Here is a 17,680-nt window from a genome sequence, read left to right as displayed (position 1 = left end):
GGGGCAGCTAAGTGGCTTATTTCACAAACACTTGTGCTGCAGTTTTCCCTTCCATGGTGTCCCAAATCCCCCAGGCTTTGGAATGAGATCTGCTGTCTTCTGGGCCTCTTCCCGGGACTCCTGCCTCTCCAGGTTGGACTTCCCTGGTGGGGCAAGCCTCCCAAAATGGTGAAGCCTGGGCCGCAAAACTGCCTAAACTTGGCAACTGTGAAGAGCAGGGGAGAATTAAAGGCACAGCCTAAACTCAGAAAAGACCCGCAGTCTTGGGAATCAAAAACATACAGCAGAAGTGTAAGCCATGGATGGGCATCTCCCATGGGGTATGTACAGCACTGAAAAAAGAGAGGTCAGGTCATAACCCTCATGAAGACATTTATGGAATGGGTCTGGCAAAATTCGAAGCCAGGGAGAGGAAAGGAAGAGTGAAGACGATTTAGACAACTTGAGAACGGCCTTGGGTCTCCCATGTGTTTTGAGAATCAGCTTTTTAAGTTTTGTGAAAACCTTATGGGATTTTTAATTAAAACTTCATTGAATTTATGATTTATTTGTGGTGATTCAACATCTTTATATTTTCCCAATCATGAACATGCAATTTCCTCTCCATTTATTTAGGCATTGTAACTGTCTTTCAAAACAGTTTTCTCTGTAAAGATCTCAACTATTGTTCTATTTATCACTAGATAATTTATGGCTTTGGTTTCTAATGGAATATTGTTAAATATTTTATTGGTTTTTATAATTTGTAGAATCTTTTCAATCTTCTATCAATTCTTTAGAATAATGACAGTTTTACTTCTCCCTTTCCAATCTTCAGATCTCTCTGTCGTTTTTTAACAGTAAAAATGTTTATGTTTAGAATTAGCCTGATGGACTCGGTTTAGAGGATCCCATTTTGTTGGCAACATCCAAAGCATCGTAGTCAGGAGCCCGCCAAACAGACGTCTTCTCTCCGTCAGGCCTGATCCGGGTGTTGACCTTGGCCACGTCAATGTCATAGAGCTTCTTCACGGCCTGTGTGATCCGGTGCTTGTTGGCCTTGACATCCACAGTGAACGCATGCGTTGTAGTCTTCTGTCTTCTTCGTGGCCGACGTGCTAGTCAGGGGAGCTTGCTGAGGGCAGGGTGGTCAAGCTGGTTTCTCCTGGGGGTGCTCTTCCCAGGATATGCGGGCTGCCTTCTTCGCTTTCGGCGCCGTCTTAGTGAAAAGCCCAAGCTTCCCATCTCTTTATCTTGTCCTACTCTGTTGGCTAGGACTTCTGTGACAGTGTGAGCTTAAATGTTGAAAGGGAGATGATTTATCTTATTACAGAGGTAATACTTTTGGTGTTTAATCATGAAATGTTGCATAGACAAAAGTTCTGGTCAGCAATTCCAACGTGTGTGTGTTGGGGTTCCCACATCAACGAGTGAGCCTCTAACAGCAGCTGGATGGACTGTAATTCAGCTCAGTCCTGACACTAGCTGCTCAGAGATGGTTCCTATCCCACAGCTTAGGGGCTCAGTCTCACAAGACTGCTTCCCCCTTCAGATGCCAATCGCAAGCCTAGGTTATCACAGGCTATAGATTAGAGGTTCCAACAACCCCCTCCTTGGGTTCAGTTACCTTGCAATTACTTTGCTAGTGTGGCTCACAGAACTCAGAGAAATGTGTGACTTACTGTGTTACCAGTTTGTTCTGAGACTATATCTCAGAGACAGCTGCATGGAAGAGATGCATAGGGCAAGGTTGGGGAAAGGGCGTGCAACTTCCATGACCTCTCCAAGTATGCACCGCTCTCCCCAATCCCTACGTGTTCACCAATTTGGAAGCTCTTCTTTTTTTTTCCCCCTTTAATTAAAAGAAAAGCTTTTATTGGGAAAAAAAAGTGAGAGTGTGTTTTGTTTCTTAGTAATGGCATCATTGTGGGGAAGAACAAAAGGGGTCTGGGGAATCAAATCCCTTTGAGGAGAGGCTCAAGCTACCCAGAATCCCTCTCCCTCCACACTTTGGGCCCTGGGGGTGGGTGGGGGTGGGGGAGGGGAGTGAAGGGATGAAGCAGGGCATGGTAGAGAAGGCTGAAGAGCAGACAGAGGCAGTGGGTTACATCTTGGGCCTGTGGGACAGAGGCTGTGGACCTTGGCTTTGATCTTGGGGGTGCAGGGCTTGGTCACCCAGATGGTGTCCTGGCACTACACATTATATTGTGCCTCCTTCAAGGGGTTTGGCAGGCTTTGGTGCCTGTGCCACTGTCACACACTCCCCAACTCTCCAACTTCTACTTGCAAAGGTTCCAAACTCTTTCTTCCAGTTGCAGGGCACCCTGCACTGAATGCACTGAGTCAGGGCCCTGCAGGTACCCTCACAGAAACCCACATACAGACCTTGCCGCTGGGAGTGCAGGACTGCCAGGAACACTCTCTTGCACTTGCTGTCTGGGCACCTTCCTTCACTTTGTCTTTCCCTTTGGCCGTTACACAGGTGAGCGCCAGCAGGATGAGGAGGGCGAGAGAAGGAGGAAACCCAGGTGCTGCATCTCACTTGCTGCCCGTGTCCTCCCCCAGGCTGTCCTTTGGGTTTTTATGGAGGCTGAGGCATGACTGATCAAATCATTGGCCATAGGCAACTGATTGAACCGTCAGCTCCTTCCCCACCCCAGAGATGGGTGGGGGAGCCCGAAAGTTCCAGCCCTCTAATTGCAAGGTGGGTTCTCCTGACCACCAGACCCCATCCTTAGGTGCCTTCCAAAAGTCACCTCCTTCACATAATAGGACACCTCTGTCCCTCTCGTCACATAGGAAATTCCAAGGGTTTTAGGAGCTCTGTGCCAGAAACCCGGACAAAAGACCAAATATCTATTATTATAAATCATGGTATCACAGTAGGTTTTTGGAAGATACCTTTTGGCAGATTAAGGAAGTTCCTTTAGTTTCTAGTAGTTTGCTAAGAATTTTTATTGTGAATGGGTCTTGAATTTTATCAAATTCATCTTCTGAACTTACGGTCAGAAGTACGGTTTTTCTATGCGTGCTGCATGTGTATATCGCGTGGCCAAATGTCATCGTCGTCGTCGTCCTTATTGTTTTTATATAGTTAGTATTGTTGAGCTTCATTCTTATTTTTACCAGTTAACGTTTCTCACCATTCTTCCATGTGTGTAATGCTTTCTTTTCATATCAGTTCCTTTTATTTAAAAAAAATACTTCCTTTACTGTTTTTTTTTTTTGTTTTTGTTTTTGTTTTTTTTTTCCCAGTGAGGATCTGTTAGTACCAAATTCTTTCCATCTTTGTCTGAAAGTACCTTTATTTAATGTTCAGTCTTGAATGATATTTTGCTTGGGTTTTAAATTCTGGGTTGACAGTTATTTTTCTCTCAACAATTTGGAGACGTTATTTTGTGTCTTCTAGTGTTACTGTTGAAAAGTCTATTAGCAATATATGCAATCAATATAATAGTCCTCTCTTTTTTGGTGCTCTGTCCTTTTTCATTCTGGATGCTTTTAAGATCTATTCTTTATTTCTGCAGTACCTCAGATATGTGTTTATTTCATTTGAATTTATTCTGGTTAGGATTCAGAATGGTTCCTGAATTGGAGGATTAATGCATTTCATTAATTCTGGAAAATTCCCTGCCATTATTATTTCAAATGTTCTACTTCATTTTCCATATTCTCTCTTTCTGGAATGCTAATTGGAGGTATGTTGAACTGCCTTATTTTGTTCTCCTTGCTCTTTATCATCATTTAAAAAAAAATACGCATCTCTGAGTAATGTCCTCAATCTATCTTCCAGATTGTTAGTTCTTTCTCTAGCTGTATCTAATTTGCTGTTAATCTTAACCGTTGAGTTTTTAATTTCAGTGAGTACAAAGTTTATTTCTAAATGTGTTTTTTTTTGTTCTTTTTACAGTCTGCTTTGTGTGTGTGTGTTTTTTTTTAATAAGATTTTATTATTGGGGAAAGGGAACAGGACTTTATTGGGGAACAGTGTGTACTTCCAGACCCTTTTTTTTTTTTCCCCAAGTCAAGTTGTTGTCCTTTCTATCTTAGTTGTAGAGGGTGCTGTTCAGCTTCAAGTTGTTGTCCTTTCAGTCTTAGTTGTGAAGGGCGCAGCTCAGCTACAAGTCCAGTTGCCATTTTCTAGTTGCAGGGGGCACAACCCACCATCCCTTGCGGGAGTTGAACCGGCAACCCAGTGGTTGAGAGGACGGGCTCCAACCAACTGAGCCATCCGGGAGCTCAGCGGCAGCTCAGCTCAAGGTGCCGTGTTCAGGGGGCGGAGCCCACCATCCCTTGCGGGACTTGAGGGATTGAACTGGCAACCTTGTGGTTGAGAGCCCACTGGCCCATGTGGGAATCGAACTAGCAGCCTTCGGAGTTAGGAGCATGGAACTCTAACTGCCTGAGCCACTGGGCCGGCCCTGCTTTGTGTTTTGATAGTGTCCAATTCTTTCTCATGTTTCCAATTCCTTGTTAATAGTTTTTAATCTGAGATTTCAAATATCAGTAGTTCTTGGGGATCTAATCCTGTTAAATCTGGATCCCAGTGGATTGTTTTTTATATATGGTAATTTGGGATTTTGAGATCCTCTTTAGCAAGTTATTATTTTTGGGAATTCTCTGCAGTTATTCTCTGCAGGAATTCTTTGGGTTAAGATTGTCTTTTCGAGATTTTTTAGCCTGGGACCACTGTTTATTTTTGTGGTTTGGCTGGGAGTTCCTAAGTAATATAAAAATCATTTCTGCTTAAGGGTAGGCCCTTTGGTACAAATTCTTAGGAAAGACAATTCTTTTCTATACCTAGGGCTTAGACCAAGACAGGCAATCTTCCCTCTTTTATGTTGTTGGAGTCTACCTTTTCTCTGAGGATTGAGGTATATAGTTCCCTGTCCGAACCTCCTTGTATCTCTTATGTCTAAGGTCTCATCTCTGAATGTCCATTAAAACCAGTGGCTTTATGACTAAGATTAGCTTCACTCTGGCCTCCCAGAGCTACTGTTGTAACAGCTCATTTGCTTATTGCTATAGCTTAGAGTTCTCTCACATTGGGCCTCTAGGCGTTTACTTTCTTTTGAAGTCAGCTATGCATTTAAAAGTGTATTTGTTATATTTTATTTATCACTTCTAAGTTCCTTTTATAGAGTGAGAGTTTTTAGGTCATCTTTATTTACTATATTGTCAGAAATTAAAGTTGACAACTCTTTCAAAAAGTTTATTTTGGAAGGTACAGAAGAATGCTTCAATGCTATGGTAGAATCAAGACCAGAATTTCTGGTGGAGAATAAACTTCATTTTTTTCAGATCAAGTGATCCCCTAAGACACACTTTAAGGAAACCTTATTTTAACAGCCACAGAGAGGAAGCCATTTGTTATGCTAAAAGTCCTGGGACACTGGGGGACAGCGATCAAGACCCAGCTGCTTTGTTGACTTGCTATGTGACCTTGGGCAAGTCCTTAGGCCTTTCTGGGCCTCAGTTTCCTCATCTGCAAGCTGAGGAAAATGGGTTAGGTTTCCCTAGTTTTCCTGCTTTCAATTTCAAGGGTTTATCCTCCTTCCAACTAGACACCTGTGCCCGCAGTCTGGCCAAGCTCCTTGGCACCTCCACTCCCTCCCAGTATGTGCCACCCCCCACTCGGCTCCACCCCTCCCTTTGCTGGATATTGACCACACTGACCCTCATGCCCACCTGTCTGTGAAAAACTGTTCCTATAACATGCCTAGTTGGGTGAGTGAGAGGTTTCGGGCATGAGGAAGGGAGAAAAAGCGAGGAATGCTATGGGAAGGTCTTATCTCAGAGGGTCCTGGGTGGAAGTGGGTTAGAACTCAGGTGTTTAGACTCCTAGTCCTGGGTTTGGGCTTCTGGGGGTGTTCCTCGTGGCTACGGGGGGAGAAGGAAAGGGGTGATATGTGAAGTGCGTGATGGGGATATGTGCTCCGTGGCTGGGGGCCTCGGGAGGGCTGTGGGAGGTAAGTGGTCCCCACCTGGTGTGCATAATCCACAGGCTGCTTTAAGGTTACTAGGATGTCCTGCTCCTCCCCTAACCTGCTCCTCCCATGTGTTCAGAAATTGGCAGCTTGGACAGTTGGAGCCAGGAGGTCACTGCATTTGTCTCATGCTGGTGGCAAGGACAGGGCTGTGTGGTCAGCTTCTGGAGACTAGCAAGTCCGCGCTGCCATGGCCCCAGCATGGGAGACTCTTCCAGGCCTAAAAGTTTTTTCTTTAGAAAGAGCTCAAGCTGGGATGGAAGAGAATAGTGAGCCGCATTTTATTTTGCATCCTTTTTTTTTCCTTTTTAAATTAAAAATTTTAATGGTGGTAAAAACCACATAAATTTTGTCATCTTAACCATTTTTAAGTGCACAGTTCAGTGGTGTTAGATGTATATTCACATTGTTGTGCAACAGAGCTCCAGAACTTTTCCATCTTGCAAAACTGAAACTTTATACCCATGAACACCAACTCCCCATTTTCTCCTCCCACCAGCCCCTGGCAACCACTGCTTTCTGTCTCTATGACTTTGATGACATTAGATACCTCAGATAAGTGGAATTATATATTATTCGTCCTTGTGTGTCTGGGTGATTTCACTGAGCATTATGCCCTTAAGAGTCATGTTGTAGCACGTGACAGAATTTTCTTCCGTTGTTGGCATAGACCACATTTTGTTCTCTGTTCATCCATCAGTGGACACGTGGGTTGGCCTTGGCTGTCGTGAGTAATGCAGCTGTGAACGTGGTATACAACTAGCTCTTTAGGGCCCTGCTTTCAGTTCTTTTGGATACATACCCAGAAATGGGATTGCTGGATCATAGGTAGTTCTATTTTAATTTTTTGAGAAATCGCCATACTGTTTTCCACAGCAGCTGCCATTTTATATTCCTGCCAACAGCACAGTGTTTCGCATCCTTTGTGTCCATTGTTGATTTAACGCCAGACCATGCTCAGGCACTTGGTGCTTGTCTCCTACTTCCCAGCCCCATCTGGGTTCTTAGAGCCACGATCCGAGAGTGTCCAGGTCACTGTGACAGGCGGGAAGCTGAGGTCTGCAGAGTGCAGATGGCCTGCTGGTTCCCAGGCCTCCTGACCGTCCTGGACCTTTCACTTTGCTGTTGGTCCCCTGCAGTCCCTGGCCTTTCCCCTCCAAGCTCCTGTGCCGTGAGTGGCCAGGCAAGGAAGAGCAACTGGTTCTAGGGCTTGGTACCCCCTGGGCATCCCCCTTCCCACAGTCCACATAGTTCTTCCAGCAATGCCATGGTTTCTTCCCACTCAGGTCCAACGGGCGCTCCTCCAAGCGGAGCCTTGGAGGGCAAGGCCGGCACCATTACCTCCAACGAGTGGAGCTCTCCTAACTCCCCTGAGGGGAGCAACGTCTCTGGGGGCAGCCAGGCATTGGACAAGCCCATCGACAATGACGCAGAGGGCGTGTGGAGCCTGGACATTGAGCAGAGCTTCCAGGAGGCCCTGGCCATGTACCCACCCTGCGGCCGGCGCAAGATCATCCTGTCGGACGAGGGCAAGATGTACGGTAAGCAGCCTGTTGGGCAGGACAGCAGGCCCCTGACCTCAGGGTCCTGCTCTGCAAATAGAGCCCCGGCGAAGGGCGAGGCACAGCAACCTCGGGGGTCCCTCCAAGGGACGGAGGGGGAGAGATCTCTTGGGGCTTCTAGCAAGTGGACCCTGCTTTCTTCTGAGCTGGGTTCCCAAGGATGGGAGGACATCTGAGGAGAAGGCTTTGAGTGGGTGAGGAGCTGCGGCAGTGGGAGATTAGGGAAAGTGGTAGAAAACTGGACAAATCCACAGGCCGTTCCCCAGGCAGACGCCTCATCTTCTCCCTGTTTCCTACTGGGCTGTGAAGGGAGGTCCGGAAGGTGGCTGCTGGCCTCATTCTCTCCTTCATGAGCCTTCTGGGTGCCAGGTTTGGGAGAGGAGGGGGCGGGCAGATCTATCCTTGCTCATATTATGATGGGTGAGCACACAAGTAACTGACTGCAAGGCAGGCTGAGGGCCCGAGGAAAGAGCCAAGCAGAGGGCGGTAGACCTCACTCAGGAAAGATCCCCTCCAGCTGAGCGTGATCTGGAAAGGCTTGGTCTCCCGGAGTGGCTGAGGATGCAGACATACAGATACAGAGATACTTTATGTGCAGGAGCCATGCGGGAAGACCAAGAGGTCTGCCTAGGGCTGTGCTGACTTTGGGATGGAAGAGATAGTATCTGGGAAAGTGAAAAACAAAAACTGAACAGCTAGTGGAAGGCCCAGGTCAGGTTTCCATTCCCATTGGAAAGTCCCCTGGAACCTGCAGCTTGAAACACTAGTCTTGGGCAGGAGCTAAGAGTGTCTGTAACTGGCTGAAGCCCCTGAGAACAGAGAGCCCCCCCACTGCCCCCACCCCCAGCTCCCAAGAGGATGACTCCAGGCCAGTCGCCTACCTCCAGGAGTTTCCATTTAGCTTCTCTCCTCCCAGTCAACACTGGTGCCTCTCCCCCAGCACAGATGCCCTGTCAGCTGTTTAAAGAGCACCGTGTGAGGGGCTGACTGTATTCATCTCCTAGGGCTGCTGTAAGGAATTACCACAGACAGTGCGGCTTAAAACAACAGATGTTTATACGTGAGGCCAAAAGTGTGAAATCAGACTGTCCTTGGGCCACTTCCCTTTGGCTCTGAGGGAGAATCTGTTCCATGCCCCTCTCTTAGCGTCTCGTGGGTGCTGACCGTCCTTGGGGTTCCTCAGCATGTAGCTGCATCACTCCAGTCTCTGACTCTTGTCACATGGCCGTGTTCCCTCTGTGTATGTCACTACATGTTCCCCTCTCTTCTAAGGACACCAGTCGTTGGGTTAGGGGCCCACCCTAATCCAGTATGACCTCATCTTAACTAATTACATCTATAGACCCTATTTCCAAATAAGGTCACATGCTGAGGTTCTAGATGGACAAGAATTTTCGGGGGGCAACTATTTCACTTAATTGAACTGACTAAACTCAAATCTGGTTTGTTACCAGCCCAGGGAGTCAGAGAGGTCTCACAGCCCCTCCCACTTCATCCTCCACCCACAGCCTTCTCTGCAAGGCCAAATGAGGCCGCCTTTTTTGCTTGTTGGGGAAGCAAACTCCTTTGGAGCTAGACCCTGGGTCTGCTCCTCCGTCACCATTAAAACTGCTCATCTCTCCTTACGACCCTCTGCCGTGGCTTTGCTCGGTTCCCACGGTCTCGCTTATTTCTGTGGGCACCCATGCCCAGGGTCGGCCCCCTGTACCATTCCTACTGTAACCACTTCATGTTTGATGGTTACTTCTTACTCCTGGCTCCAACGGAAGCTTCATGGAGGAGACAGCTGGTGTGTATGGAGCACCTGTTGGGTACCAGGTGTGGGACGGGTGCTTTACACAGGTCATCCCCGTGGGGGTGGTGAGAAACAGGCTTTTCCTGCTACTTTGGTGTAAAGTGGGGTGGATATTGACCATGAGCTGAGGTGAGAAAGGCCCAGGGGTGTGCAGGGGAGGGCGAGTGGTTCAGCTGCGAGCTGGCGGGGTCCCTGGCTGGGAAGCCATGTGTGTGCCCAGGACACTTTGCAGGATAAGTCTTCTTGCTGCAAAGGGACAAATTGTCTGACAAACAAGTGTGCAAGTGGCATTTAGCAAAGGGAGAGAACTGAGGTTGCTGAGGGGTCTGGGAAGGCCCGTAGATATGGCAGAAGGTGGCAGAATCAGCAGACATTTATTTCAGTGCCACTGTGCCCCCAACTCCGGTGCTGAGCTGCTCCTTTTTGTGTGTGTGGCAAAATATATGTAATATTTACCCTTTTAGCCATTAGTGTACAGTTCAGTGGCATGAAGTACATTCACATTGTTGTGCAACCATCACCACCATCCATCTGTCTCCAGAACTTTTTCATCTTCCCCAGCTGATGAACTCCTGGACCCTTTCAACACTAACTCCTCATTCCCCCATCACAGCCCCTGGCAGGCACCACTCTTCTTTCTGTCTCTTTGGATATGACTGCTCTAGGCACCTCATATAGCTGGAATCCTACAGTATTTCTCTTTTTGTGACTGGCTTATTTCACTTAGCATAATGTTCTCATGGGTCACCCATGTTGTCACATGTGTCAGAATTTCCCTTCTTTTTATGACTGAATAACATTCCATTGTATGGATAGACCACATTCATTTATACATTCATCTATGGACATTTGGGTGGATCTTAGTTTTATGTAGTTGTTATGGGCAAATATTTCTATCCTCACTTTACCTATCAAGGAATTGGGTTAAGAGACTATCTTCGGTCACCAGAGGATTGTGACTGAGCCAGGGTTTGGGAAGTCCGAGGCTGTGGGCTTCCAGCAAGCCTGGGGCTGGAAATTCTGTTTGGCAGGAGGGGAGCTGTTGGGTGTGTGTGTGTGTGTGTGTGTGTGTAGCAGGATGGAACGGTGCTTGGCAAACTGTCCGGACCATGTTGGTGTCCCTGTGCAGAAAGCCAGGGAAGGGCACAGGGTGAGGGGATGGCGCAGAGAAGGACCTAGGAGGAGGAGCGGGGAGAGGGGCTGAGCCAGGAGTCTCTTACGTATTATGAGTGAGACAGGAGTGCCCAGTGGCCTCTGACATCCATCATCTCTTCAGTCTTTTTGAGGGAGGAATTATAACCTCTGCTTGCAGATGCAGAGAGAAGCTCAGAGAGGCCGAGTTTCTGCCAGAATCTCTCGGGTAGTAAGCAGGAGAGCTGGGCCTACAACCCAGTTCTCCTGCCTCCTTGCACAGCGCGTCCCCATTGCTGAGTGGCCTTTGTGAGCTGTGCAAAGCCTCCCACCTGCTCCTCTCATCCCCGCAGCCCCGCCTTCTGCTTGGGCCCCAGCTCCAGGTGGGTCAGGCTCTGGGCAGGGGGCTGGAGGCCGCTCCACTGTGTTGATGACTCGCCCAGCCCCCACAGCACCTGTCCTGTGTGAGTACAGAGCCTGCTGAGGTCCAGACGCTGGTTTATCCTCATCTCTTCTTACCAGGCATGGGGTCTGGGCCAAGGCAGGACTGCACAGGGAGTGGATGGAGGGGCTCTCAGCAGGGGCTCCGGTCCAGCTGGGAGGTATATATAGCTCTGAGCTCAGCCCCAGTGTGTGGGAGGGACCCCAGGGAGGGAAGGGAAGAGGGCCAAGCTGCCAAGCTGACTCAGACCTCATCTCACACTTGCCATCCTCCTGTGCCTGAGCCCCCGAGAGCCCCGGTCTTTAAACTCCCCCTCCTGCTGCATCCAGAGGCTGTCGTTTGTTTTCCAGGTGGGCCAGCCTGCTGGGGCCCAGGGTGGGAACCAAGAACAAGCAGGCAGGTAGCAGGCTCAGGCCGGGGAGAGCAGAGTGACTCCAGTGTGCCCAGAGAAGGAAGGGGATTAGACGTGCTCTCAGCCGCGGTCCAGTGCACACAGAGCAGGACACACTGATGGTGGCCAGACAGACATGCACATGACAGGCAGAGAGCTGCACAATGGATTAGCACCTGTTATTTCTGCGCCCAGCCTCCCACATTTGTGGACTGGCTCCCAGGCCGGGGCTGGTAGGCCTCTCTTGCTCATATCCACCTTCATTTTTGCCCCGTCACTGTGTGTCCCTTGCCCTGGCACTGACACAATGGTCATTCTGACCTCCTTGGGCCAGCCTGGCCTCTGGCCCCGTGGGCAGGTGTGGGAGGTGAGCATGGGGCAACTTCTCTCCCCCATCTGCCCTCACACACGGCCTAACCCTCTCCTGACGGCTCCGGCTGGGCCCTGCTGTCTTGCTTTCTCCCTCCTGCCTGCAAGAGGCTGTGGCTGGCTCTGTCTTCCGCTGTGCGGTCCTTTCTGCCTGCCATGCCGCTCGCCCTCCTAGAGCTTGCCCTTCAATCTCCCAAGTCTTTCTGCCTCTCTTCTCTCTCTGCTTCTCCTCTCATTGCTCTCTTCTTTGTCTCATGGGGTGGCTGTGGCCTGGGCTGCCCAATCCTGTTAACAGTTCTTATCAAGAGCCTACCATTCTGAACCAGGCTGGGCTGAGGGCTGTGGGCTCTGTTCTCTATGGCTTCACGGTTGAAGGGGAAAAACAGGAGAATTATCTTTGGAAAGGAAGCCAATGGCGCTTGTGTTGTAGACCGCCAGTAAACCAAAGGGCTGGGTTATCTTGGAAGTTTTCTGGAAGGAAGTGGAACTTGAGCTAGTAAAGGCGGGAAGCAAGGGGAGAGGGTGAGTGTTGGCCCAGAGGCGGGACTTGGCGTGGCGGTTTTGGGGATCTGGGCAGGGCCCCGTGATAACAGACTGTCAGAGGTGGAGGGGTCCTCGTTCTGGGTGAGTCACACAGCTGATGTGAGAGAGTAGGGGCTGGCCTGGGGTCGGGGCTCTTGTCACTGAGGTGATGGGACACAGGTCAGGGAGCCTCCTCCCAGCTCCTGTCCCCACCGCACCATGTTCCCTGCGTCCTCCGCTGCCCTTGGCACCCTGTGCTTTCCAGCTCCTTCCATGCTTTCCCTTCTGGCCCAGATCCCTGACTTTGTGCTTCCGGAGGCCTGATGTGAGCCTAGTTTCAAATCCATTCTCTGTCCCAACAGCCAGTGTGACCTTGGTCAAGTTGATTTAACCGGTCTCAGCGTCAGTTTTCTCATTTGTAAAACGGGGATGATAATGACACTACCTTTTTGTTGTTATGTTTATTTGTTTTATGTGGGAAAATATACATCACATAAATTTTACCATTTTAAATATTTTTGGAACCATTTTAACCATTTTTAAGTGTATAGCTCAGTGGCATTAAATATATTTACATTGTTGCACTGCTGTCACCACCATTCATCTCCAGAACTTTTTCATGCTCCCCAACAGAAACGCTGTAACCAGTTAAACGCTAACTCCTCGTCCCTTCCTCCCCAGCCCTGGGTAACTTCTGTTCAATGTTCTGTCTCTGAGTTTGCCCATTCTAGGTACCTCACAGAAGTAGAATCGTACAGTATTTGTTCTTTTGAGTCTGGCTTATCTTACTGAGCATAATATCTTTAAGGTTCATCCATGTTGTAGCAGGTGTCAGAACTCCACTCTTTTTCATAGTTGAATAATATTTCATTGTAAGGATATATCACATCTGGTTTATCCATTTATTTATTGACGGACATTTGGATGGTTTCCACCTTTTGGCTATTGTGAATAATGCTGCAGTGAACAAGGGTTTACAGGTATCTGAGTTTCTGTTTTCAATTGTTTTGGGGACATGCCTAGAGGTGGACTTGTTGGAGCTCATGGTGATTCTATCTTTAATGTTTTGAGGCACTGCCAAACTATTTTCCACAGAGGCTGCGCCATTTTACCAGCAAAGCACAAGGGTTCCAGTCTCTCCATCTCCTTGCCAAGACTTGCTATTTTCCTTTTTTTTTTTTTAAATAGTCACCCTTATGGTGTGAAGTGGCATCTCATGGTTTGGACTTGCGCTTCCCTAATGACTGGTGAAGTGAGCACCTTTTCATGTGTTTGTGGAAGAAGACACGGCCTCGTAGTGGCCCTGCCAGGACGAGCACCCCGAAGAGGTGCCCAGTGGGCAGCACTGGATGCAGAGCTGAGTGGCCATGTCCTGTGCCCTCAGGAGCCCCTAGTGCGCTGAGGGGGTCCGATAAGGACAGTGAGAAAGGCACGGCCCTGCGCCCGGGGGCTCGGAGGCAGGAGTGGGCTCACCCACGTCGGTGGGCATCAGGAACCTTGGGGTGGTGGCCTTGAAGACTGGGTGCGGTTTCACCAGCAGCCTCAGCCCCCCAGGGACAATGGTGGTAACAGTTCAGATGTCAGGCGTCACCACTGCCTTCTCAGGCTTTAGGCAGAAGGTTCTTCCCCACAAATGGTCTCCTCCGCCAGCTGCAGGTATTTGGAGCTTCAGCGGATCCCTGATATCGGGATTAGCGCCGGGTGTGGAGGGAGGGGTGGCCTCCGCCCCATCCCAACCTGCAGGGGTGACATGGAGAGCTCGTGGAAGGGGCTCGCTCCCCCTGTGGGGCGTGCACATCCCTCTCCTGCGGGTGGGGAGGCTCCTGCCCTCGGGTCTTAGCCCGTGCCACTTTTTCAGACTAATAACGTCCATTATCACAGCAGCTTATTAACGATGTGAACAATAGCTGACTTGGCTGACCTGCTCGGTGGCAGGCAGGTGCGCCACTTACTTTACACCATTTAATATGTTTGTGGCCCAGAAGGAGGGCTGGGGTAGAGATGGAATGGGTACAGAGAGAATGGGCTACAGAAGTGACCTGTCCCAGGAATTTGCAGAGGGGATAACAATTTTGTGGTACTGCGTGGCTGAGGTAAAGCCTGGGGTGGCTGGCAGGGTGAGAAAGTGATGGTGACCTCTGTGGGCCCTGCTCTAGAAAGGCCCCACCCTCAGCCTGTGCTTGGGCCAAGGCCCCTTCTCCATCGGCAGTCGTCCCCCTGGTGGGCTGGGGTGGGGCTGTAGATGTGAGCTGGGGGCTGTTGGACACATGTCCCCTGACAGATGTGCCAGTTTGGCAGGGGTGTCCTTCCCAGCCCCACCCAGTCCCTCTCGGGTTGGCCGAGGCCACCTGCCACACTGCGATGTCCAGCTGCCCAGCTAGCCTCCAGCAAGGCCCAGGCTGGCCTCCTGCTGCCCCAGCATGTGATCTCAACCACCAGACGGGAGAAGGCCTGGCTTTTGACAGCTGGTGGCAGAGCTGGGAGAAGGATACGGGTGTCCTTCCCTCCCACTGACTCGTAGATGTTCTGTTAGCCCCTGATGGCCCTTGCTGCCCTGGCTGACTTTCACTGTGGTTTTAGGGCGCACACTCCCCACTTCTCTCCGCTTCTGCCACTGACGCTTCTGCCTGATCACTCAGGGCCCATGGGCTTCCCTCAGCTCTGGGTACCACTGTGCGTGACAGTGACAGCAGGTCCGCAGGCTCTTGGGCCCAAATAGTTGTCTCTCCCTGCAGGACCTGGGTCAGGGCGAGGGGCAGTCAGACGTCACCAGGACTGGCTCATGCAGGGACCCAGGGGGTCGGGGTTGATCCAGAGAGGAGGAGCAGAAAGATGTTCTGCAGAGGAAATGGCCAGCCCACTCGGAGAGCATCATAGGAAAGAACAGTCCTTGTGTGATAGTCACAAAGCCTTAGAAATGGAGGTTTCGTGGTCCCTGGGACACCAGCAAACTGTGTGACTTTGAACAAATCACTTGCTCTCTCTGGGCCTCAGTTTCTGCTTCCTTAGGTTAAATAGGACCTGTGGGGTCAACTGGTCCAGCCCCTGCTCTGACAGAGATGGCCCCAAATCCCATGTGAAATACAAGTCATGCTGTGCAATGGGAGGCTCTGCAGCCACACTGCATGGCTTTGAATCCCCAGCACTTGCTGGCTCGTGACCCTGAGCAAGCTTCTGAACCTCTCCGTACCTCGATCTCCTTGTCTGTGGCGTGAAAATGACGGTACCAGCTGCGTAGAGCCATTGTGTGGATTGAAAGAGTGATGCAAATGGAGCCGTTAGAGTGTACATTCTGTTTGCACAAGTACCTGGCACATCTAAGCGCTCCATGAACGTTCATTACTGTTACCGCTGTTGTAAGAGTGGAACAAACCACAGCCGTTCCCTGTGTACATGTAAAGCCCGGATCAGATGCCAGCTAGCCTGGAGGCAGTAGAATGGCCAGGTTGACCTCTGGAAGACCTCTGGTTGTGGGAAGGAAGCTGTTTGGTCCCTCTTGGCTTAGTACACCCACAGAAACCTGGCATTTCACTCCCACTCAGGAGGGAATTCTCAACTGCTGGCATCACCTCCGATAAGCAGAACGATGGATGGAAATGATCTGAGATGAACCAGCAAGGGAGAGGAGGGTGCAGCTCCAGAAAAAGGGAGGGAGGAAGCACAACCTGAGAAATACACAGGCAGCGGAGCCAGCCTGACAGCCCGTGGCCCCACTGCCGGCCTCTGGCCCAGGGCTAGCTGGCCTGTCTGGTCCGGAGCTGCCAAATGCTGCAGCAGAGGGCAGAGGAAGTTGTGGGGCTGGTGGGGGGCACTGTCCGCATGATCCGGGGCTCGTTGCACAGGTGGTTTGTCAGCAGGGATGTCTGCGGAGGGTCTCAGCCCGAGGTGGGCACGGGCCTCCTCAGCTGCTGCAGAAGGAACACCACTCTCTGGAGGGCCAGGACGCCGCCCGCTCTGGGAGTGGAGCTCCCATTCACTGAGCGTCTTCTCCGGGCCAGCTACGTGCTGCGTGCAGTGGCTGGGCTGGGATGCAAACCCATGCAGCTAGTCCTTGATCTGCGGTGGGTGATGTGGGCGAGATTTTCTGACCTGAGCTTCCTCGTCTGGCGAACAGGCGTCATCGCCTTCCTCACTGGAGGAGGAGGTGCCTTTCTTGTGAAGTCAGTGAGGCTCAGTCTTCAGGACCCCTCCATGCACGGGCCCCTTCCAGGTCCCTGGACTTCTTATTTAAATTTGTAAAGTAGAGTTATTGAAGTACAGTTGCCGTACAATGAACTATACGTACTTGAAATGGACAGTTTGAGAAGTGTTGACAGATGTATTCACCTGTGAAGCCATCACCACCATCACACGTGACCACCTCCATCTCAACCTAAAGTGATCTTAACCTAATTTTGTAGTTTTAATTCTTTTTCTCAAAAAGAGCTTTCCAGGGCCGGCCCGGTGGCTCAGGCGGTTAGAGCTCCGTGCTCCTAACTCCGAAGGCTGCCGGTTCGATTCCCACATGGGCCAGTGGGCTCTCAAGCACAAGGTTGCCAGTTCAATTCCTCGACTCCCACAAGGGATGGTGGGCAGCGCCCCCTGCAACTAAAATTGAACGCGGCACCTTGAGCTGAGCTGCTGCTGAGCTCCCGGATGGCTCAGTTGGTTGGAGCCTGTCCTCTCAACCACAAGGTTGCCGGTTCGACTCCCGCGAGGGATGGTGGGCTGTGCCCCCTGCAACTAGCAACGGCAACTGGACCTGGAGCTGAGCTGCGCCCTCCACAACTAAGACTGAAAGAACAACAACTTGAAGCTGAACAGAACCCTCCACAACTAGGATTGAAAGGACAACAATTTGACCATTGTTCCCCAATAAAGTCCTGTTCCCCTTCCCCAATAAAATCTTTAAAAAAAAAAAAAAAGAGCTTTCCAACTTTCAGATGCTTTAGTCCCCATAAGAATCCGGATTTGGTCCTGGATAGGGAGGCTGGCGTGAGAGGAGGGCAAGGAAACACTTTCAGAATTCTGTTGTGCGGATTAGAGGAGCTGTTGCCCTTACTTAACTCGCGTCTTTCCCATAGCAAGCTGTGGGACGTCTGACAACATGTTTTCACTCCCTTGTCGTTTGTTTAACAAGTATTAATACTTATTGGCAGCCTACTATGTGCTGGTGGTTTCTAGGTATGGGGTATAAATAACTAAATAAGCAGACAAAACCCCCTGTTCTCAGGAGCTTTCCTCTGATGGGGCCGGGGTGTAGACAGTGCTCTAAATGAGTGAATCGATCATGTGGTGCGTTAGAAAGCACTACGGAGAACAGTGAAGGCGCTAGGCCGTAAAGGGTACATGGGAGGTGATCTCAGCTTTCAGTGGGGTGTTCAAGGGAGGTGTCCCCAAAACAAAGGCATCTGAGCAGAGAAGCCATCAAAGGTGTGCAGGTGGTGGAGTGGGTCATGTGGGTCGCTGGGCAGAGAACAGGACATGCAAAACCCGGGGTGCGAGTGAGCCTGGCACGTTCCC

At 50.2% G+C, this 17,680-nt stretch overlaps 1 protein-coding gene and 1 pseudogene across 1 annotated transcript in view; one reads left to right on the top strand and one right to left on the bottom strand.

The window, feature by feature from the left end:
• Positions 1–861: 861 nt before the first annotated feature.
• LOC148759139 (midkine pseudogene) lies at positions 862–2,516 on the bottom strand (annotated as a pseudogene).
• A 4,907-nt stretch (positions 2,517–7,423) lies between these two features.
• Positions 7,424–17,680, top strand: part of LOC148759138 (transcriptional enhancer factor TEF-3-like) — a 33,725-nt gene continuing 23,468 nt past the window's right edge. Inside the window, 1 exon segment of the mRNA XM_088802092.1 lies at positions 7,424–7,507. Within this exon segment, the coding sequence (XP_088658218.1) occupies positions 7,450–7,507 (58 nt within the window). The 5' untranslated portion in view covers positions 7,424–7,449.

The sequence above is a fragment of the Rhinolophus sinicus genome, chromosome 1 (genome assembly GCF_057876585.1).
Source record: "Rhinolophus sinicus isolate RSI-liver-muscle chromosome 1, RSI-T2T, whole genome shotgun sequence".
In the NCBI taxonomy this organism is placed as follows: Eukaryota; Metazoa; Chordata; class Mammalia; order Chiroptera; family Rhinolophidae; genus Rhinolophus; species Rhinolophus sinicus.
Note: the sequence above shows the minus strand (reverse complement) of the source record. Positions and strands in the feature narration are given on the sequence as shown.